This window comes from Quercus robur, chromosome 8 (assembly GCF_932294415.1).
Source record: "Quercus robur chromosome 8, dhQueRobu3.1, whole genome shotgun sequence".
Lineage (NCBI taxonomy): Eukaryota > Viridiplantae > Streptophyta > Magnoliopsida > Fagales > Fagaceae > Quercus > Quercus robur.
The window spans coordinates 47112528-47136578 of record NC_065541.1 but is presented as its reverse complement, the minus strand read 5'-3'; the positions used below and the strand labels follow the sequence as shown (position 1 = coordinate 47136578).

Below are 24051 nucleotides of genomic sequence, written 5' to 3'. Positions count from 1 at the left end.
TAATTCACATATTTATTGTCAAATTAATTTGCAATGACCTTCTATAATAAAATTGGTGATTACTTTAGCATTTTTCATTCTCAAAACCATTCTTTTTCTTATAAAATAACCAGCAAACCTACTAAGATTTGACTTCAGGACCTCACTAATCACCACCCTTAACTATGAGTGGGAAGATAAACATGCCAAGTCTTTAAAAATTAGAGCACTTCTCCGAACAGTAAAGACTAATAGTTCAAGATCTGTGGTTGATTTAGCAGAAATTTAGACCTATAAAACAGTAAAAAGGAGAAGCATAAAGAAAAAAGGCAAAAAATGCACACATCATCACCATCATTACAATCATCACTTAACCAGACCACATTCCAAATCAAAATTGCAAAAAAACTGTCCTTTACTTTCTTTTTTTTCCAACCTTCTTCCCTACCTTTTCCCTCCTTTTTGAGGCCTACCCTTCTTGCTTCCACCTTCTTACATACACCCCATCCCCATGTCTCCTTTCCTTTTCTCAAGTTTCCTTCTTTCTCTCTCTAAAGGGTGCACTTATTCCACAAAACATATATATATTTATACACATGTCAAGAGCTACACTATCCTTTACTCTCCAACAACATCATTGATTCTTCTCTAGTTTATGATATCTTTGCTTCACTTTTCTCTGTTTCAAACCAAGTGGAAAAGCAGAATTTGATTATTGAAGAGCTAGCACCATTAAAGAACAAGAGGAAGAAGACGAAGAAGAAGAAGAACGCATTTGAGATGGAAGAAAGGGTCTTTACCTGTCTCATATTTCTCCTATTTGGTCATTTCCTCTGTTCAGGTAAGAGAGTTGCTTTGTCTTGTTTGTATGGTATGCTTCTTATTAGTTAATTCATTATAATATATGGTTTTATACTTCCATTCTAACTGGGAATCTTGTTTTATTTTGTTTGAAGGCAGCAATTCCAATTGGTTCTTTCTTCTTTTCCTTCCTTTCTTTGTGTTACCATGTGAAAATATTCTCCTTTTCTTAGCAACAAACAGCTTTCCAAGACCTCAGATGAATTCTTTTGCTGGGAATTTTTTTTCATTTGAGGCTTAGTTCTTATTCTATAAGATGATTCTTGCGCACTAAACATTGAAATATGATACAGAGTCTTCTTGCTTTGAATTAAGCCATTTTGAATGCGGTTCTTATTCTTTGTATTCATACTTTTATTGCTTTAATTTTCTTCCTTCACAGGATCACTGATAATAATCGAAACACAAAGTATTGAATCTGGTGTTGTGAATTCTTTAATTTCAAATGTAGTTATTATATTTCGAATTCACACTTTTGCTGCTTCACATGTTGGTCACCAAATTTCTTTGCTTTTCCTTTATTGTCAATTCTCTCTCTCTCTCTCTCTCTCTCTCTCTCTCTCTCTCTCTCTCTCTCTCTCTCTCTCTCTCTCTCACCTGACATTATAGTTTAGCACTAATTTCTTGGCTGGAGTAGGCTTTGAATTTTGCCATTTCAAATGCAGTTCTTAACTTCTTATACTTTGAATTCACACTTTACAGCTTCACACTTCAATGATTTTTTTTTTCTCCAAATGGGTATTTCTGTTGGATATGGTTTAGTAATAATTACTTGGTTTTTCAAATTTTCAACGATCCTTCTTGCTCAATTTCTGACTTTGTCCTCTTCTCTCTCCTTTTCTTTTTCTTTATCTTTTTCAGAAAAAAAAATTTCTGGTTGCCGACTATTACATATGACATATTTTGGCGTCTGATATCCACATCACAAGCCAATTTTTGTGTCGTTTTCTTCTTATTAAACTTGCTCCTTTCAACAGTCAGATTGCGTTCACGAGTCCATAATAATCTTGAGTACTAAATTAGGACATTGAAATGACCAAACTATTTTGTCCCTCAGATTTGGTCAAGTCCCTTTAGGTACCAAACATCTAACTGAGTTTGTCCACCCCTTTTCTTTTTAATATACGTATATCTTTTGCTAAGTTAATTAGAAGAAGAGCGGGGAAGTGAAATATTGATGGGTCAGTAAAGCTATTAAGTCCACCCAAAAAAGAGTATCCTATGATCCTATCTGAATTTATCAACCTAATATCATGACAAATTTGTGACTTTTGAATTCATGTATAAGATTTGATATTAGGTTTCAAAATTAAATAATGTAAACAGAGCTTGTGTTTTTTATGCTTTTCCTAGTCTCCTAATAAAAAGAAAAACCACTATTTAGGTTTCTTGTCACTTTACATGTTATAGGTAGACAGCTTGAATCTAGCAACCTTATTTTGTATTCTTCCTATTGAGATTTAGCCTTATTTGTTGAAAAAGTTGTACATACAGACAAAAAGTAAAGTTTCACCTCGACTTTTTATTTCATTTCAACTACAGGTTCAATTTCAACAAAGAAGATATCAATAGGGTACAGCACAGAACAAGACCATGAAGTAAAACAATTGTTGCATTTCACTTCCTCAATTTCAACTACCCAAAAAGACATTACTACTCCAATCACAACAGTTCCTACAATAACTCCAGCCAGTACCACACCTTCTACAACAACTCCAATTATAAACCCAACCTCAAACCCTGATACAAGCACACCAGCAGTCAACATGACCCCAATTACAAACCCAGCTCCTGCAACTACATCACCTGCAACTTCAGGGGCTAGCTGGTGTGTTGCTACCCAAAGTGCACCACAAAAAGAGTTACAAGTTGCTTTAGACTATGCTTGTGGGTATGGTGGTGTTGATTGTTCAGCAATACAGCTTAGTGGAAGTTGTTACAACCCCAGCACCATTCGTGACCATGCATCATATGCGTTTAATGCGTATTATCAGAAGAACCCAGTTCCAAATAGCTGTAATTTTGGAGGAACTGCTATGATTACAAGCACTGACCCAAGTAAGCTATGTCTCCTTATTGTGCCATTTCATTATGCCATACTATTATTGCCTATGGTAATATTTCCTACGAAATTCATGGAGAGTGGCTTCTAATTTTTAACTATAAAACGATAAGTCTTAAGGACACAATAATTTTCACAAGGACTAAGCTATATGTTGTGATCATTTCAATTTCAATTTGTCATATCAGCAATTGTGAAAAGCGTTGTGTCCATAGCATAATTGTCTATAGACTGAGTTTATATATAGTTTATGATTCCTTCTTTTTTTAATTAATTTTTAAGTCTAATTTAATAGCATCAACCAATTTCAAAATAACATTGGAATTCTTCTTTCCTCATGTATTTTTTAATCATCATTACAGGTACTGGGACATGTCAATATGCATCCACTAGGTGAACACTCCTAACTCCTAGCCACCTCTATTACTTAGTTTTTTTTTTTTTTTTTTTTTTTTTTAAGCACTTAAAACAGAGAAGAAATCCTTATTAAGGTTTGAATTTTTTTTAAGCACTTAAAACAGAGAAGAAATCCTTATTAAGGTTTGAATTGGAATTGCAGCACAAGTTCATCATTGTTAAACACAACAAATTCGAGTGGCTCAACAGTTTTTGGAGCTGTCCCTACTGGCCCCTCCACCCCATCATCATCATCGGCAGCTACCACATTAAAGAGCTTATTGTCACATTCCTTTATCATTACATGTCTCATGACATCGTTCCTGGGTAAATGTCATATCTGAGAAGGGTGGAAATTGCACTCAGCATTCACTACATAATTGGATCAAGTCAATTTGATCGCATGCTGGCTTTTTTGAGTGACTGATAATCAAGCATAGATAAATGAGTGGCACATATGTTTTTTTGCAGTCATAGACATAGGTTTGTTTTGAGATTAATCTTATACTAGATATGTAAATTAGTTGTAAGAGAAGACTCGTAGTGTAGAAGAAAAGCGAGCAATATGGAGGGTTCTGTAGAGATAGTAACCATTAATAGTTTTCTCCCTTTCTTTCTCTCTCTCTATTATTTTTTTTTTTATTTTTTTTTATTTTTTTTTTTGGGTGGTGTTATAATAATAATAATAATATACCATTAGGCTCTTGGACTATTTTGTAAATTCATGGGAATGAGAAACTTTTGGTTGGAAGGTTGTAATTGTATGTCACTGAAACCGTTAAAGTTTCCCTATGCAAGACAAAAAAATGCATAGATTTCTCTCTGCCATACAATATGCTACTTAGCAAAAGCTGACTCGATCCCCCACCCACTTCCCTTTCACAGTCAACCTTGATTTAGCTTGAAGAAAGAATGTAAGGTGGTGAATATGTATCTTTTTTTAGATGAGTGTTTGATTGATTTCTTTTAGGGTATGTTTAGTAGACTATAATAAATATTGTAATGTAATAATTATTCCTATAATTTAACTATTCAGTAGTTTGGTTATGTTTTTATTACAAGAAATAGTTATTCCTTATGAATAACTATTCTTTAAAATGAAAAATAATTATTCATCTTTAAAAGAATTGTAATAGTTATTTCTTAGTAAGTGTATTAATTTCTAAAATTAATATATTTTTAAATAAACAAACTTTTCATATGTACATAACAATTATGAAAATAAAAAAAATCATAAAAAAAAATTATTCTCTCTCTCAAATTAAAAAAAAAAAATTATTTTTTAGAAAATAGAATTATATGAGTAAGATATTTTCTAAAATATATCTTAAGTTTGATTTAAAATGCTTTAATTGCATTGTCTCCAAGGTTCTATTATTGTGTTGTCACCAAACAAATGAATAGTAATAAGTATTACATTACAACATCTTATATTCCTTGTAATACATATTCATATTCCTATGTAATTACCATTACAGCTTACCTAACATACCCTTATTTTTTTGGATGAAAAATTTTTAATTGAATTTGTTGTGGATTTGAATTAGTAAAACTCAAGGATACAATTTATTAATTATATGAGAAGATCCACAATCAAAAACTCAAAAGAACAACCCAAAAGATTACAATCATGAATCACTCATCTCTCAGGGTCTCACTCTTGTATGTTTTTCTTTTCCTTCTTTTTTTTCCCCTCTTCAGCCTCTCTTTTTTCCAAACCCCTTCTTTAGGGCATGGGGTGGGTATTTGTACCCATCCTTGACCATCTCCCTAGAAATGGATGATGTGCCGATGGGTTTTAGTCCCATCACTTGTCCTTGCTGATATACCCATCCTTGCGAAAATTATATGTTGTACCCGGCATATATGCCGGGTCTCTCACACATAGGCGAGCCCCACAGTGTGTGGGACCCGCCAATCTATGAGTGACCCGGCATATATGCTGGGTACACCATATACCTACTCCCATCCTTGACCATCTCCCTAGAAATGGATGATGTGCCAATGGGTTTGAGTCCCATCACTTGTCCTTCCATCAGCAAGGAAAGAATAGGTCTGCAATAAGAGAAATTATACAGTCTTCATGGTAGATCACGTTATTTGTCCACCATTCCAGTAAAAGACTCACACCTATTTAAAATTTTTGAGTCAGTATTTAGTTTTTATTTAAAACTCCACAATTTTAAACAAGTAAGATTCTTTTACTGGAATGATAAACCACATCACTTGTCCACCATGAGGACCTTATAATTTCTCATGCAGTAGGCTATTCCATTGTTTAGACAGGTCATTCAGCATTTAATGCTGAGAGACTGCTGGTATGTGAGTGTAATTAATGCAGAGATGATGGTTGTCCCCTTTTGTTGCCTTCCTTCAGCATGGACGAGCTCCATTGTTTGGACAATCTGCACTCTTTTTCTTCTTTATCTCCTTATAGGTTGAGTCAAGGAACTCCCTCTAGTAGAAACTCACAAAACATTGTCCCTAGGTCGATGTGGGTTCCTTAACTAGGCCCTAGATATAAGTTTCCTTAATCATTCTAATAGGGCTTATTCTGACCGGCCTATGAATCGGCATGTACAGGATTGGGCTCTTGTCCAACCCCCCACAAAATTGAAATCAATGTGTGTTTTTTGGTGATATAGTACATAGGTTATACTATGTAGGGTTCATATATTATTTGAAGAGAGAGAGAGAGAGTATTGAAATGAAATATTTTTCATACACATTTCTTCGAATGAGATCGAGCTGGGTAATTGGGTTCAACCACTTTTGTTGGGTCTAATAAAAAAAATTGGGCTTTCATTCAATTTTTTAGGCTCATTATTCAAGATATAATTGCAACTTTCACAATTGGGCCTAATATTCCAACTTCATTAGAAGTTAAAAGTAAGTCTTAAAATACTGGCAAAATAAATCAAACTAACAAATTTAAACTAAGTTTCAAAATAAATAAATAAATAATATTAATTATTACAAATTTTACCCATGTGTCGTGAGATTACCATTTTACCCTGAGGTTAAATTAGGGTTATAAAATGCAATATCTACACTTCCGCCCTTGATGAAATTTTCTAATTATTTACAAGAAAATAATATATGCAATGTAGCAGGTTAAAGACATACTATAAGTATAAAGTATTGTATATATGTTATCAAAAACGAATATATTATATATATTTTTCATGAACACGAATATATCATGTATACTTGTGTATTGTTAATTTGATTGAATTAAAAAATTATTGATAAATATAGTTTTGTACCCCTTAGATATCTTTTTTGCTCCACCACTAACCACATTTTACTGATAGATTTTTTTATCGATTGGTACATGTTACATCCATAGCAACATCACGATTCAAGAAAAAGTGACACAACTTCTTCCACGGATACACACATTTTCAATGCGTGGGCAATGAATATTGTCCCTAGGTTCGATCTATCATTCAATTAAATAAATAAATAAAACAAAGTTTAACTCTAAACTAGTTTGAAGTTATCTTCTTCAATCCATAACGTGACAATTTATATGACTATTTATATGTATTATTTAAACAAATTACATGATTTATTAAAAATATCCTACAATTATTACTGCACATGAATAATTTGTTCAATCAGCACATAATGGACTTGAGAAATATAACTCTAAAGTGGTTGGAACTAAGCTTTTTCCAAAAATAAAAAATATTGCCCCTTAGGAAATGGCCTTTTCTTCAAGCAAGAATAACTCTCTTTTGTGACATGATGGGTTAAATATCAAGAGTGAGAATTTAGATAAAACTTATCTTTTTTTTTTTTTTTTTGTGGTAAACAGATAAAACTTATCAATCATTTAAGAAGAGAGTATTACTTCTCTAGGAAATAAGAAATTCAGTATTTTAAAGCTTTGGAATCAATAGGACTTTTTTTTTTTTTTTTTAAAGAGAAAAGAATCAATAGGAATTAACAATGGCATATCAAAACCGAAGATTCTTTTTTTCATTTAAATTGTGTATGGGATATTGCACTCCAAACATGTGCTCAAGTTCACCCATTCCGGCATTCTCTCAGGCCTAACCAATTTCTTTCATTGCATCTTTTTTGTAAAATGGATCTGTTTGGTATTATCACAAATCCCAAGATAGGTTAGTGTAATTTACCAAAATAAAAAATAATAAGATAAAAAGAGTCCTATACAAAGTTTTAGAATACCATGTCGTTATATATGTGGTGCGAGATGTGTCATGTCATTCTCAACCATACGATCATGCGATTGGACGACTCTGGTCATCATCTAATATTCTATACGCAACACAGTGGAATTTCTGATCTACCAATAAAATAAAAAAGTGCCGCATGCAAAACGTGTATGTTATCTTTGTTATATATTAAAAAAAAAAAAAAAAAAAACCATCAGATTAGTTTTTAATTTCACTAATAATTACTTTATAATTCTCATGTATGTATGAAAAATGCTACAAGTATGCATATTATTATTTTCATAATATTTGAGTCTCACAATTGTGTGAAATTCACATAGTGAGATATATGTGAGTAATGTTAGGTGTACTACCAGAGGCGGAGTTAGGGGAGTAGGTCCCTAACTTTTCCAATTTCCCATTAGTATGAGTACTACAATTAGAATTTATACAAAATATAAATGACCAGTCCCCTCTTAAATTTTAGAATTTGATCCCTCAAAATCTAAAATTTGGACCTTAAGCATTCATAAGTGGTCCCTCAAAATTTTCAAGTAGTCCTAAAAATCCCAAAAAAAATTAATTAGTGCCAAAAAAACCCCCCCAAAAATTGAATTGATACAAAATAGACCCCAAAAAAATTACCACCAAGATAGCCCATTTCGTAGCCCATCATGGCCTTCCAAGTACCCAAAAAAAAAAAAAAACCTAAGTTATTGTGTGTGTTGTGCACCTAACCCATCACCAAGGGCGGCCCAACATAATTTGGAGTCTAAGGCGAAAAATTTATGCAGAGCCTTTAATATGTAATTATTAATTAAACAAAATTATTTAATACTAATCAAATTAAGGTTAATTTAATACATTAAATACATAAATAATACCAACTAGATTAATGTTAATTTCATATAGAAAATTGAATATCATAGTTGAATTATAAATATTAATAAAAAGAAATAAAAATATATTGCGATTGAAAAAGATACTTTATTTTGGATATAAGACGATGCATAGTTAAATAAAGTTGTAATCTAATTTTTAATTTTATATTTTGATTTTAAGAGAGAGAGATAAATATTATTTGGTGTGTGGCTTTGTAAGATATTAGTTTACAAAAATCAAAGTCTCAAACTATCAGGGGAGATTAATCTATAATTGATGATTTAACACATTTGCAACATCTTTTTGAAATATTTTAGGGTTTCAATTGAGTTAAGGTTTTATTGGTCTCGTAATTTGAGAGTCTTAATAGAAATGTAAAAGAAAAATGCACTAATTAAAAGCACTATAAAATGTTCAAAATATAATGTGACATTGTTTCTCATTGATGAACTTCATCAATTTAACTAATGAATGTTTATATCACTTTTTTGTGATTGATAACATGACAATTTGTAAGCCAATGGTAAAATTTGTAGTATCCTTAACATCACTAATAAAAAAATGTACAACCTTTAGAAAAAAAAAAAAAAATATATATATATATATATATATATAATTTTATAAAAATTTGGGCCTTTACTATGGAAAGTGAGGCCTTTTTTCCTAAGAAAATTTTTGTTTTTTGGTAGGGCCTTAGGCCTAGGCCTAGGCCTAACTTGCCTAAGCCTTGGGCCGGCCCTGCCCATCACACTGCCAGTCACCTCGCTGTGAATCTGTGGTCGTCCATCAACTCCAAGTTGTGTCACAGTACCACTGGTCTCTCTGTGTTTAACTTGTGAACACCAAGTAATATACTACGTTACTACTAAAGACTAAACTATATAGTGTATGTTTACTACTTTTGTTATACAATGTGCTATGCAACTATATGTTGTACTTTAGCAATTTTAACTTGGTTGAGTTTCATTTGTGGGTCTGATAATCTCAATAAAAAAAATAAAAAAATTGTGGCTGTAATTTCTTCAAATTTTTGTTTATAACTTTATATAATATATTAATAATATTACTGTATTGTTGAGTCATGAGTGATTGTGTTGTTGAAAGTGAATGTTATATAATATATGGAATAGTGCCATGTATTGTATGTTAATGTATTTGTATTTGGTTTTGAAATTTTTTGCTTAATTTTTAATTGGACTTTTATAATATATATATATATATATTTGCTTAATTGTTTGTTTATCTTACTACACATAGTAGTTTATGCTTGATTGTTCATACTAGTGTTGTGTATTGACTATTGACGACCGATGTGGGATCATCCTAGTGTACAAGATGGAAAACAAGATTCTGAGTAATTTTTTAACTATATATATATATTACTAAAAATTTAGCTTAGAATCAATTATAAATGATTTTAATATAATAAAAAAATATAGGTCACAACTTTGTTGAGTTAAAGGTTTTTTTTTTTTTTTTTACTTAAGAACTTTATTGTATTTACTCTTTAGCTTGGCCCTCCTTAGAAAATATTTCTGGCTCCACCATTGGGTACTACAAATTTCACAACATTGAGATTACAAACTATTATGCCATCAATTACAAATAGACAACTTAAATATTCATTTAAGAGGTGGTTGAAACCTACCAATTATATTTATTTTATTTTTTTTTTATAGAGTTTTAACATATGTCATCCACCTCTGGTGATTGTCCATTTTATCATCAGACTAAAACACCAATTAGTTTTTGTATAGGTGGGGATGAACCCCAAATCTTTGATTCAACCATCAAAAACTTTAGTAGTTGAGCTAACTAGAACCCATAATCACATTTATTTTTATATAATAATTTTTTTGATAAACTTATTTTTATATAACAAAACTTATAGTAACTTTAACATTTTTATATATATTATTTACTGCGAATAAACAAGATATATTTTCACAACCAACAATCAAACACTCGAGTGTCACTGTTTCGTTTAGGTGCAGCTCAATGAATATTGTTTTAGGGCAAATTACAACTTACCCACTTGTGATTTGATTGAAATTTAAGTTGCCCACCTATTGTTTAAAATTTGACATTTTACCCATTGAGGTTTGACCAAAATTTAGGTTGCCTATATGTGGTTTGAAATTCCATGATGCAAGTGTTCTAATAGATAGTTTTTTATCTAATTTGATCTTGTATTTTTATTTTTTTTAGATGTTTTTGGAGGAGAGAAATATAAAAGTTGAGCAAAATTACATATTTAGTTCTATTTTTAATAGATGTGGGTTATAGAAATCTAACTAAGCTAACCTCAAGTGCGTAAAGTATCAAATTTCAAATCACAAGTAGGCAACTTAAATTTCGGTCAAATTACAAATAGGTAAATTGTAATTTGCCTAGGAACGCACCCCTAGGTCCAAATTTTTTTTTTTTTAGTCATTCTATATTTCATTTTTGTAGTTGGGCTCCCTTCTCCCCAATCAATCTAGCTAGCCTAACCCAAATAGTAACTATCCAACCCAAAAACATAACAAAAACAATAAAAATATTCACAATAATTGCTGTATTTTAGTAAAAAAAACTATTTTACCACCAGAGAACAAATAAATCATGTATTATTGGAGAAACTAAAACTAAATTTTTTGCAACTACAGTAAACTGATATAAATATTAGTTGACTGTAGCAAGTTGTTAAAAAAAAAATACAATATTTTATTAAGAATATCTCCCTTCCTTTAATTAAAAAATTCAAATTCTCTCTTTTCTTTAATATTTTAATGAGTTGTTTATATTATTTTAAATGAAGTAATAACAAAATAGAACATTTGACATTGAGTGTAAGTGAGGTAGTAAAATAGATAAAATAGCTTTTTAAGGTACTAAAAGCTAAAATTTTTAGCACCACCACTGTGAATGCTCTAACTTTTTTTTAAAAAAAATCCTAATCAGCCTAGTATTAAAAAAAAATTATTTTGGTTTTGTTTTTGTCTTTGTTGGTAGATAATTGCATCTTAATATATTTAGAAACAACAATTTTGTGTATTTATAATGTTTTAATACTATATAAATGTCTATTTGGATTTTTTTTTTTCTTTATACTCTAGCCCCCTCTAACTTAAAATTCTAGGTCCGTCCCTAAATTTGCCCAATGTTTTATTACACACACAAGTACTTATAGAACGCATTACCAATATATATTAGCTGTAAGGTATTTCCAATGATTGAAATCATGGAGCAAAATCATGTTTCTTGTGCTTTTTTTATTTCTATTACATTTCTATCAATATAAATGGAAACTTGGACAAGCTTCTTTTTTCATTCCAACCTTAAATCTTAATAGCATATCTCTCTCTCTCTCTCTCTCTCTCTCTCTCTCTCAAGGTCTATGTTGTTCACCAAACATAATCAATCATTTTCCTTTCAATAAATCTGATCGTTTTACAAACCCTTTTCAAATCGTTGAAATGATACGTTATTATTAATATGTAATAAAAGTGATGTTAATAGTAAATTCATATGTAAATGAAATTACACAAAATTATAACTAGACATCTCAAAAAAAAAAATTTAATTAATTAATTAATTGTAAATTTTTTTGTTTGTTGCACTTTCCTTTCTGGTGGAGTGTTCCATTGTTAAAACTAAAAACTTAATAAAGTGAAATCAGAAATCTCTCTTTTTCAATCAGACAACAATGGCACATGCCAAGTTCTGGAACCTATACCTGAGGGGGACCCAAGTATTCAAAGCCACTCACTGTGATCGTGCTTTATACAATGTAATGGTGACAAGGCCAATACATATTATTCCATACAGTTCTACACTTCAACACATTTCTTTCCATATGCCCATTATGAAGGACCAACATGGCCTCCACCAACCTCTCCTACCTACCATCACCACCACCGCTACCACCACCACCACCACCACCACTTCTTCATTAGATGCCAATGAAGCTTGTGACACTAATCTTCTTCCTTTGTCAAATTGCTCCATTATTATACGTCTTCTCATGGTCCTCTTCATTGGGACTCTCTCATTATGGGCCAATTTTGAAGCATCCAAAGGCTTCGAAATAACCATAATCAATGATGCTAAACACACTCCTGCTGGCCAATACTTCACCCTCTTTTATGTCTCCAATGATAAAGCCACACGCATAGTCCTTAACACTAGTGAATTCATCGAAACCTTCTTTATCCTAATAACAACGATCACTTCCCCAAGAAAGTTGTACACCATGTCACTCTTCGTCTAGCTACCCACAACTTCACTCACAAGGTCACCAATTACCAACTACAACATGATTATGTTATTAACATAAACCCTTTGGTATTCGAAGATTACGATGTGAACTATGCCATGGTATTGTCGGTCCAACGTAGCATGGCATGTATATGGCTATACGACGGCGAGTCTAGTGCTCCACCAACACTTTTAGATGGCTTGGTCGAGTATATCACCATGGTTGCTGGCTTTGTTAATGTTAAAGATTATGACAAAGTTTATAAGTTGCCGGAACTTTGTGACCAGAAATGGTGGGGGGATAAGGACCCTAGGGTTGTGGCACATTTGTTGGGTTATTTTGAAGAGCAACAAAAGGGGTTCATCCAACGGCTGAATCAAGCCATGAAAGATAGGTGGGAAGATCGGATGGTGGAGGATACACTAGGGATGCCAGCTCAGCATTTATGTGGTTCATCATATAATTCTTCAAAAAATAACCAGCTCTCAAATTTTATTGGATTCTAGTTTGACTGAAGTTACTGAAGCGTGAACTTTTACTTCAACTTGAGGTATCACATTTCTCTGCCAAAGGTTTGGATTATTGGATTGGATCACATGGTGAGGGTATGGTATGTAGTGGTTATTGATCTTAACGTCAGAGCTGTGGATCAAAAGCAGATAAGATGCCTTATTGTATTATTTAATTTATAAATTCACTATTTTTTTTCCAGGTTGATGTGTCATATTATGATTAGTGCTAACTGCTATCAACAATGAATCCATGAAAAAATGTTATTGTTGTAGTCATAACTTACCCTATCAACCATTAAAAAAAAAGTGAAAACCTTTCATTTTGTAAAAGAAAAAAAAATCAAAGCTTTATTAATATATAACGGCTATATCAACCTGAATTACAAGTTAGATACATGGCAAAACATCCTTCATCCACACCGCATAATCAACAATATTGGTAATTAATCTCGCCAAGCAGTGAGCAATCATTAAAAAAAAAATGAAAGCTTAGTTTTTCATAATTAACTACGTATGTAATTGGGAGTGTACTTATTCTATTTCTTATTTGTTTTTTTCTTTATAATTACTAGTGTGTGACTCCGTGCATATGCACAGTACATTTAAAAACAATCACAATTATTTATATTTATATATATATATATATATATATATATAAATTGTTTGCTTATTGATTATGAATTAAAAATCAAATTGAAATTAACATTTAGAATAATAAACGTAAAAATAGAATTAGTCATGTCAAGACAACATTTCCTAAGGGATCAATCCCTTCATCAAAATAACTTGGAAAAGAGTTTGACAAAGACCATCTTGCTAAGACGTGTAGCTTTGTTAGCATTCCTATACACCCAATTAAACTCCAGCCGGTCAAATCTTGCATATAGCAATCTGACTTCAACAACAAAATTAACAGTTCTCTAGTGCACTAATTTGGATCTATTGGTCACTACCTCAGCTCAAAGTTTGGAATTACCCTCAATTACCACATTCTAAAGCTACTTTTGATCTGCTAATTCCATTGCCCACAAAAAAGCTTTGGCTTCCACTTCAATAGTGACCTCAGTATTCACTTTTTTTGAGAAGGCAAATAAGCTACACTATAAGCCTCATTCCATGGGTGCATGTAGGAGCTATGCTTCATACACGATTCTAATATCAAGTTCAACATGACATAAAATGACCATGAATGACAACATTCAGGAGAAACAGTTTTGTCTTAAAAAATTTAAAACTCAGAGCTTGCCTTGAACTATGGACAATGACAATGCCTCAAGAGTCAAGGTTATGTACATTTGATTTGTGAAGCTTAAGGTCAAAGACACAATTATCAAATGACATGCACCCACTATTATCCTCTGGCTCACAAATCAAACTTTAAAGTATCTTCTCTCTGAACAATGGCATTAATCCACTATTATATTATGCTATATGATTCTCATATAAAATATTTCCAAATTCATTCATATGTGAATCTTCCAAACCAAAATTCACTCATGAATTAAGACAAATAACTAGCTTTCATTGAGAGCTTTCATTTGTTCCATTATATTTTCTACTATAAGATACAATTGTTTCTAGCAATGCTTAGCTTCATTAAAAGTCGTATATGCTTTGAAGAGCATAAAAAGCTATGAAAAAAAAAAAAACTATTATAAAAGCTTGTAAACTAAACAATTTTTTCTGAAAATGGGCTGAATTTATAATTTTCCTATTTTTTTGGTTTGTTTGTTTTTGGATATGATCTTTTCAAAGATAAGTAACAACACTCATATGGAATGCTATATTTTAGCTATTGATGAATATCTACCGCTTTTGAGTGTCATCCCCCATATTGGATGTAAGTAAATACTATCTCTCTATATTTACCTATTGAGAAACTAAATATATTTTAAATTTTTAGTTGATAAGTCTCATCTACCTCACTGTATAAAAAACTTGTATTAAAGTCTAGTCTTTGTTACTAATTGTATAACTAAATTCAACTATATATATTTTTTCATTATAGATCTTATCTCATGCAATATGAAAAATTTCAAGAAATACCACTTTCAACTTAGTGTCTCCAAAAAATAAGTCATGTACCTTGGACTTGGAACAAAAAGAACTATTAGTCTTGCCTAGTCATACCCTTATATTCTTACCACAAATAATTGGAATTAATACTGGCTCTGTTTATTGTTGAGATGCAACCCAAAACAAAAACAAAAAAAGGCATACAACAACAACAAAATTAATAATAATTAAATTAAAACTCCAAATAGCATTATAATGAAGTATTGTTTCCAAAAGCCCATATTTTTCAAATTCGTATGGTTGCTTATTTTAATCCTCATACGGGATTTAAGTTTCATTTATACATTTGAATATTGATATTGTTAAATTCAATGGTTAGTTATGAAGCAAAAAAGTTGTTAACCGTAAAAAAAAAAATGTGAAAAAAGGAATTGACAATGTTTCATAAGTCAATGAATATGAATAAAAAAGGGGCTGCAAGTTTACTTACAAATCTATTTGTTGTGCATTGGGGGGTTGCCAGTGTGTTGTTAAGAGTTGTTTGCCGATGGTAGCAAGTGGCTAGGGGTTGAGATTATATTTAGAGAAACATTTAAGAGAGAGAGAGAGAGTCTACATAGAAGTGTCCAAGTGAAATGTTCTTGTTTAGGTTATTTTTGTGGTATTCTTCATTTTTGTATTAGGTGTTAATGTATTATTTATTTTGGCACAAAAATTTAGATAGGACACATGATGCAAAATTGAGAATTCAATTGAAATCTAATTGGATTTTATCTCAGCTTCACCTATTATTTATATATATATATATATATAGATAAGGGCAGAGTAATTTGATATATGCTACATCCGATCTATCTTTTTAATTAGGAAAGTGATGATTTGATATTTTATATGTCATCTGCCATTCAATTTGTTGTACTCCAAAATATTTTATATATATATATATATATATATATATATATATATGATAAGCACTCCAATATTGATTAAGCATCTGATAAAAAAAATATAAATAAATAAATCTTGGTAAATCTTTAGAAGGGTCATCATTTTTTTTGTTAGGATGCAAATTGCACTTTTAAGTTTGCTGAATTATCATTTTTATTACTTAAATTTCATTTTTATTATTTTATTCTTTAAATTTTATGCTTATTGTCTGCATTCGCATTAGTCCTTCTGTCCATAAACATTAAAAATATTTTTAAATACTAAAAAATTAATTAGATTTTATTTTAGTATTAAAATAACATTTTTATGACAATTCACCAAATTTAATAATGTAAATTGTATTTTTGACAAAAATAAAATGAAATTTTATTAATTTTTTAGCAATAAAACTAATGACTATTGGAGTTTAAGGAGGGAAGGAATAATATTTAATTTTTGACACGAAACATAAACTTTAAGAAGTGAATGGTAAAAACGAAAACCAACCAAAATTAAAGAATGTAATTTATATTTCAACCCATTTTTTATTAATCATTTCAATATTTTACATTATAGTACAAGAAGGCATTCCTACCAATTTGGACAAGCAATTGAGCCATAGATATGGCTTAAATTTCCCCATATTTACCCATCGTTAAGGGCAAACAAAAATTGACAATTTTTTTTAATAATTTATTGAGCTAACAATTTATATTGGTAAAATAAGATGAGTAAAATTTATGTATCACTAAGTTAGTAGGTATTGTATCTTGGATGACTCAATTAATTTCAATCATGTGTATTTATATTGACCAATGAATCGCATGTTCAAATTTGGTTGTTCTTAGAAAAGATAATATTGTTTCTATTGAATTGATCAATATCATCACATGATTTAATTCAACTTAAGAACTTAAGGCAGTGTACTTAAGTTTTGCCCAAACAGTATTTTCAAATAATCTACCATTGGTATTATTTTAATTATATACCAATTACAACATATCACCTCAATAATTTTAATACTTAGACTTACCAAGGTCTTTATCGATAATATACTCTAATACTAACTCCTTATCTGTGGGTTCAAGTTAGTTCAACTTGTAAAATCTCTGATGGTTGTGTAAGAGATCTGGGGTTCAATCCCCGCCTACACCAAAAATTGATTGGTGTTTTGGTTTAATAATAAAGAGATATCATGAGGAGCGGATGTCATAGGTTGAAACTCTCTCTCTCTCCAAAAAAAAAAAAAAAAAAAAAAAAAAAAAAAAAAAAAAACCCTCCTTATTTAGAGTTGGGCAAGCGACAGCCAGTAAATGCAATTTTTTACTTCCTATTTAGGTGTTATTGTTTTTTAAATTATCAAGATAATATTATTGTAGTTGCACGATTTTCCTGGTCCAAACCCTATTGATCAGGCCTTGGCCCGAGGCGCAACACACAATAAATATTTGTAGAGGATGGGTTAAAGAACTTAGCCTCAGTGAACTTAGTCGGTCTGATGCATGAACAATATTATTGCAGGAATAAAAACACAAGAATGGATATCTAACAGAAGATTCTATTTCCTGAGTGCCGAATACATTTCTTCCTCCTCCTCTTTGAGGGACTCCACTACATTATATAGCTCTCTCATTCTTATCTGAACCTTACACTTGTTGATCATCTAAGCCCCCACTTGAGCACTTGTCCTATCAGACACCCTTATCACTCCCTTGTGAGTTGCAGTGGCCAAGGTAGTACTGTTCAGGGGTCTTTTCCTCATTAATGCGGCCAAGAGGGTGGTTGTGACACATTTAATGTGGTGGTGGCAGCTTTCCATGAGATATTTTGGGTTTTATTCTTTTTTATATGCTTGGAGGATGAACTGCAATGGTTGGGGCGAGCTCTTCGTCCGAACTTCGTAATGTCCGAGGAGGAGTTACTCTTCGGACAGGTTTCTTTTACCGCAATTGGGTTTGAATAAGGTTTTGGCTGTGACTTCTCCTCGGACAGGATGCTTTTCGGACGGGCCCGTAGTTTGACTAGCCCATTATTTTGGGCTGGGCCCCACAATTATTATTTAACAGAAATATTAAAAATAAATCAATTAAATAATTCAAGAAATTACATATTATATTTTTGGTATTTTTCTTCTTCTTCTTTTTTCCACGTGAATTGAGGATTTTATTGAAAAGAATAATAGACATACAACACTAGGACAGCGGTACAGCAAGGACCAAAACACTACAACAGAACTTAAACGATTAAACCATAACACCACAAAGACAGCTGTCCTACGACTCCTACCAGATCTTAGAACAATGTACCTAAACTAATAACCGGACATGTACTTCACGGCCTTCACCTAACAGCTACCTTCACACAATATATCCAACTAAAAGGGGACAAATTATAGGCGGACTATTGGAGTGGCCTTTTCAATAAATGAAAATATATCATTTATGAAAATATGTGAATTAGATTCTCAATTAGCACAAAAAATAAAATAAAATAATCATCAAGTGGTGTCACATTAGAACAAACTAACATATAACTCATACAAGGGTAATTCTACAGTACCCCCTCCTTTTTTTTGGGGTACGGTACCCTTTAATAGGCAAACTGATATACTAGGTTACCAAAACATCACATTTGATGGTACCATCTTCACATTGTGTAATACTAACATCACATGTGACTGTACTTTTGTCACATATGATGGTTCCCTTATTTTTTTTCACATTCAATGGTATCATCATCACATTGTGTAGTACCAACATCACATGTGACTGTACTTTTGTCACATACAGTGGTTCCCTTATTTTTTTTTCTCATATTCGATGGTACCATCCTCACATTGTATAGTACTAACATCACATGGGATTGTACTATTGTCACATTCGGTGGTTCCCTTATTTTTTCTCACATTTGACGGTACCATCTTCACATTGTGTAGTACTAACATCACATGTGACTGTATTTTTACCACATACAGTAGTTCCCTTATTTTTTCTCACATTCGATGGTACCATCCTCATATTGTGTAGTACCAACATCACATGTGATTGTACTTTTGTCACATTTAGTAGTTCTTTTATTTTTTTTTTTCCTCACATTTGATGGTACCATCCTCACATTGTGCAGTACCAACATCACATGTTACTGTACTTTTGTCACATTTGATGGTTCCCTTATTTTTTTTATCACATTTGATGGTATCATCCTCATATTGTGCAGTACCAACATCACATGTGACTGTACTTTTGTCACATACGATGGTTCTCTTATTTTTTTTCTCACATTCAATGGTACCACCCTCATATTGTGCAGTACCGACATCACATGTAATTGTACTATTGTCACATTCGGTGGTTCCCTTATTTTTTTCTCACATTTGATGGTACCATCCTCACATTTTGCAGTACCAACATCACATGTGACTGTACTTTTGTCACATTCGATGGTTCCCTTATTTTTTTCCTCACATTTTATGGTACCAGCCTCATATTGCGCAGTACCAACATCACATGTGATTGTACTTTTGTTACATTCAGTAGTTCCTTTATTTTTTTTTTTTCTTACATTTGATAGTACCATCCACACATTGTACAGTACCAATATCACATGTGACTGTACTTTTGTCACATTCGATAGTTCCCTTATTTTTTTTCACATTTGATGGTACCATCCTTACACTGTGCGGAACCAACATCACCTGTGATTGTACTTTTGTCAAATTCGGTGGTTCCCTTATTTTTTTCTCACATTTGATAGTACCATCCTTATATTATACAGTACTAACATCATATGTAATTGTACTTTTGTCACATTCGGTGGTTCCCTTACATTTTTTTTCTTACATTTGATTATACCATTCTTACATTGTGCAGTACCAATATCACATGTGACTATACTTTTGTTACATTTTATGATTCCCTTATTTTTTTTCTCGCATTTGATGGTACTATCCTCACATTGTGTAGTACCAACATCACATGTGACAGTACTTTTTTCACATTCGGTGGTTCCCTTATTTTTTTCTCACATTTGATAGTACCATCCTTACATTGTACAGTACTAACATCATATGTGATTGTACTTTTGTCACACTCAGTGGTTCCCTTACTTTTTTTCTAACATTTAATTGTACCATCCTCACATTGTGCAGTACCAATATCACATGTGATTATACTTTTATTATATTTGGTGGTTACCTTATTTTTTCTCACATTTGATGGCTCCATTATCACATTAAGTAATATCAATATCACATGTGACCGTACTTTTGTCACATATGATAGTTCATTTTTTTTTTTTCACATTTGATAGTTCCATTATCACATTAAGTTGTATCAACATCATATATGACAGTACTTTTGCCACATTCGGTTGTACTTGTATTTTTTTAAAATTTTTTTATTTTTACATTTAATGGTATCATTTTCAAATTGTACAGTATCAAAATCAGATGTGATAATACTTTTGTCACGTTTGGTTGTTCAATTCTTTTTCTCGTAAATTATGGTTCTATTGTCTCATTAGGCAGTGACAACATCACATTTGATCATACTTTTCTCACATTTGATTGTACTTTAATTTTTTTTCTCACATTTGATGGTGTTGTCCTTACATTGTACAGTACCAACATCACATTTGACTGTACTTTTGTCACGTTTGGTGGTCCCGTTTTTTTCATTTTCATATTTGATTGTTTTATTGTCACATTAGGCAGTATCAACATCACATTAGACCGCACATATCTCATATTCGGTGGTATTTTTGTCACATTTGACGGTTCCCTTTTTTTTTTTTTTTTTTTTCTCACAAATTACCATAATACTCCTGAAACCTAAAAAATGACGTAAATACCCTTAGAATATAAAAAATGACAGAATAACCCTAAAACTTTTTTTTTTTTTTTAAAAACCAAAATTATCAAAAATCGAAAAATGACTAAAATAACCACAAAACCTAAAAATGACCAAAATACCCTTAAAATAAAAAAAATTGACCAAATAACCCTAAATCTTAAAAAAAAAAAAACCAAAATTACCATAAAACCTAAAAATAACCGAAATAACAATGATACCTATAAAATGACCAAAATACCCTTAGGAAAAAAAAATGACCACATAGCATATCTTCTTCCCTTCGATGTTGATGATAAAAGATACAATTTCCTCTATCTCTCTCTGCATCTCTCTTTGTTCACAGTATTTGCCATTTATCACCTCTAAATTTCGGTACGTCTCCTTTTATGTAAAAGTTCAATGTTACATTGATGGTTTCCCTTCTTCTTCATATTTTTTTTAAGGCTAAACGAAATTACTAAGATAGTTAGCTTTAAATGAAACTTCAATACTAAACTTTTCAATTAATTAAAAATTATCTTTCAGTTAGCACTATTAATAAATTTAAAAAAAATCTAATAAAAGTTTGATTATTTACTTCTACTATTTTTTTTTTTCACTCTTACTTCTACAAACTCCATTAAAAACTTTTGACACCCCAATATGTAATGTAACAAACGAAAATTTTTTTGAACCCAACATTAAATCCCATGTTCACAACCACTGAATTTGTCAATTTGAACTCCAATCAGGCCTGCACTGCACAAAATGAAATTTCAATGTTCAAATAGATATATGTTAAGCTCTAAGATTATACCATCTAAAACAAAATTGTTGGGAACAACAATTTTTCAATAGTGATGGTTTCAATGACACTTCTTTTGCATTCATATCATCTTATAAAACCAAATCAAATAACTCTGCTTGTTCTGATGTAGGATTTTTTTGCCATTTAACATGATTTTCGAAATAATTTTTCAAGTTGGCATGTTTTTGAAACATATTTGTAAACTAGCATTTTGAGTCTTAAAGACTCGAGATTGCTTAAGGAACTCAAGCCTTTAAGACTCGAGTACAGGATCAAGTTCTAGTGATTCACATATACAGAACAGTTATTTGCAAAAAAAATAAAATAATAAATAAATAAATTTTAAATTATAAATTTTATATATTCATCAAGACAAGATAACTACGACATAAAGATGCAACATCTTGCTCAGTGATTTGATTATACAATAGCAACAATAAAATGCAAAAATAATGTCATAGTCATGACTCATGACAAGTCTATTTCATAGTTCATACTTCAACATTTTTTTTCCAAGGGCCAAACCTAATTCTTGCATTCCCTAAGGCCAAAACTGCAATTGACCGGTTGGAATAAAAAAAGAGTTATTACTTAGACATGGTGCAGGAGGTTTCGGCAGGGCACAATCCAAGAGCTCCCTGACTTATCATTCCAAGGGTCCAATAGGAGCATAGTAAACTTGAGAGAGCTCCTGCAATCTGGTGCATTTCTCAATCTGACGAATCACCTTCAAGACTGCATAACATGCATATAAAATAGCTTAACATCACTTCAAAGTTTCTAACAGATAATTTCACAAATATCTCCTATGCATTTCCAAAATCAAAACTAAAATAAAATATATTTAAAAATCTAATATGTATAGATCAATGTTAAGATTATACACAGTCCAAGATTAAACCAAAATCAGGAAATTCAGAGCTTCACAACAAGTGCACAAGATTCTACAGAATAATGTTACTTTGCTTTTACATAACAATGTTTGAAAACTCAACAATACAAATTTAAATAAAAAAAAATGTGCAAAGCTAATTATCAACATGTCCACTTGCAAGTTAGCAAAATTAATAGTATTGTTACATGAATGGCTCAATGACATAATCAAGCAATTAATAGTATTGTTACAAAAATTGCAAAGCTGCACCAACTAATGCTTACTAAAATAAAAAAACTAAGTGGACTTCATCATCTCTTTATTAATTACAGAGATAATTGATACTAGCCCATAAATCTATAATTTTCCATCTTCATTGGGGTTGGAGACTTTGGCATAAAATATACATGATATCATTGTTAAAACTCTCTTACCAAAATTTAAAACTATAAATTAGATTCTTCATAACTACCTAAAACAATTGAGAAACAAAGGGTGACACCCATAAATTATAAGGAAATGAACATGTAATGGAATCTAAGCTCTTTTTCCAGGCTTAACTTGTGCCAAATTTTCTTACAAACTGACAATTTCATACACGCTGCTCTTATTACTAGTAATAAAATGACAAAACGAAAAATGTTGTAATAGAATTATAAACCTGAAATCGATAGAATACTAAAAAAAGCTTCCCTTTGGTGGAGAACACAATCAAAGAAACCTCGATTACGAAGGCAAAATGTTGCATGAATGGGCATTTGCCACATTTTGTAGTTGGTGACTTCCAACCATGCACGTTTTCACATCCAAATAACTCAAGGAACTACAAGATTAACATAATTATAAATTATCCAAAACTTTCAAATGGGAACTTGCATAATTATAATTGTTATTTGTTTATAATACTCTAAACAATAACAATACAGACACACCAGATCCATAAAACATAGTACATCACCAATGGGCAAACTTGGAGAGTTTTCAATCCTCGACTGATGTAGTGGAACTGGAAGGCATGGTTGCAAACGCTTGCAGAAAAATAAATCATGTTTGTAAATATAACAATTTCATTATTGAAAAAACCAAGGAACATATTAACAAATCAATTTTCACATTAAGAAAATCAATTGGTTATCATCAGGAATATGATGACAAAGAAGATCCTTCAAAAAGGAAAACCCAAGTTATTAAACTTTGAATTAAAACTTCAACAAAGTAATGCACAATTTACTGCCAAACTACTTGCCAAAAGTTGGGAAAACTTAGACACAAAGCTTGAGAATATATATATCTATGGGAAGGCAGGTCATAATTGGGATCCTAAAGTTGAAAAATAGCATATAACACATGCATTAATGCATACATATAAATACATTTAAAATTAAACACAATTTTTATCAAAAAAATATAAATAATTAGTCAATTTAAAAAAAAAAAGTAAATGTAATTAGTCATATATTAAATTTTTTACCTAAATTTAA

At 31.2% G+C, this 24051-nt stretch overlaps 2 protein-coding genes and 1 long non-coding RNA gene across 3 annotated transcripts; 2 read left to right on the top strand and 1 right to left on the bottom strand.

The window, feature by feature from the left end:
• The first annotated feature begins 343 nt into the window (after positions 1 to 343).
• On the top strand, positions 344 to 3916 carry LOC126696713 (glucan endo-1,3-beta-glucosidase 3-like). Its single transcript, XM_050393403.1, has 4 exons — positions 344 to 820; positions 2383 to 2898; positions 3265 to 3295; positions 3462 to 3916. Exons 1-4 carry the CDS (start codon positions 760 to 762, stop codon positions 3640 to 3642), a joined length of 789 nt encoding a protein of 262 aa, XP_050249360.1. The 5' UTR covers positions 344 to 759; the 3' UTR covers positions 3643 to 3916.
• An 8136-nt stretch (positions 3917 to 12052) lies between these two features.
• Positions 12053 to 13178, top strand: LOC126696385 (uncharacterized). The gene is given in 2 exon segments (XM_050393138.1): positions 12053 to 12559; positions 12562 to 13178. Coding segments are annotated over 2 exon segments (1056 nt in total). The 3' UTR covers positions 13111 to 13178.
• An 8850-nt stretch (positions 13179 to 22028) lies between these two features.
• Positions 22029 to 23823, bottom strand: LOC126696712 (uncharacterized). Its single transcript, XR_007646085.1, has 3 exons — positions 23503 to 23823; positions 23232 to 23393; positions 22029 to 22431 (listed from the first exon to the last, which is right to left on the bottom strand). It is a non-coding gene; the product is annotated as an uncharacterized LOC126696712 (long non-coding RNA).
• Positions 23824 to 24051: the final 228 nt, after the last annotated feature.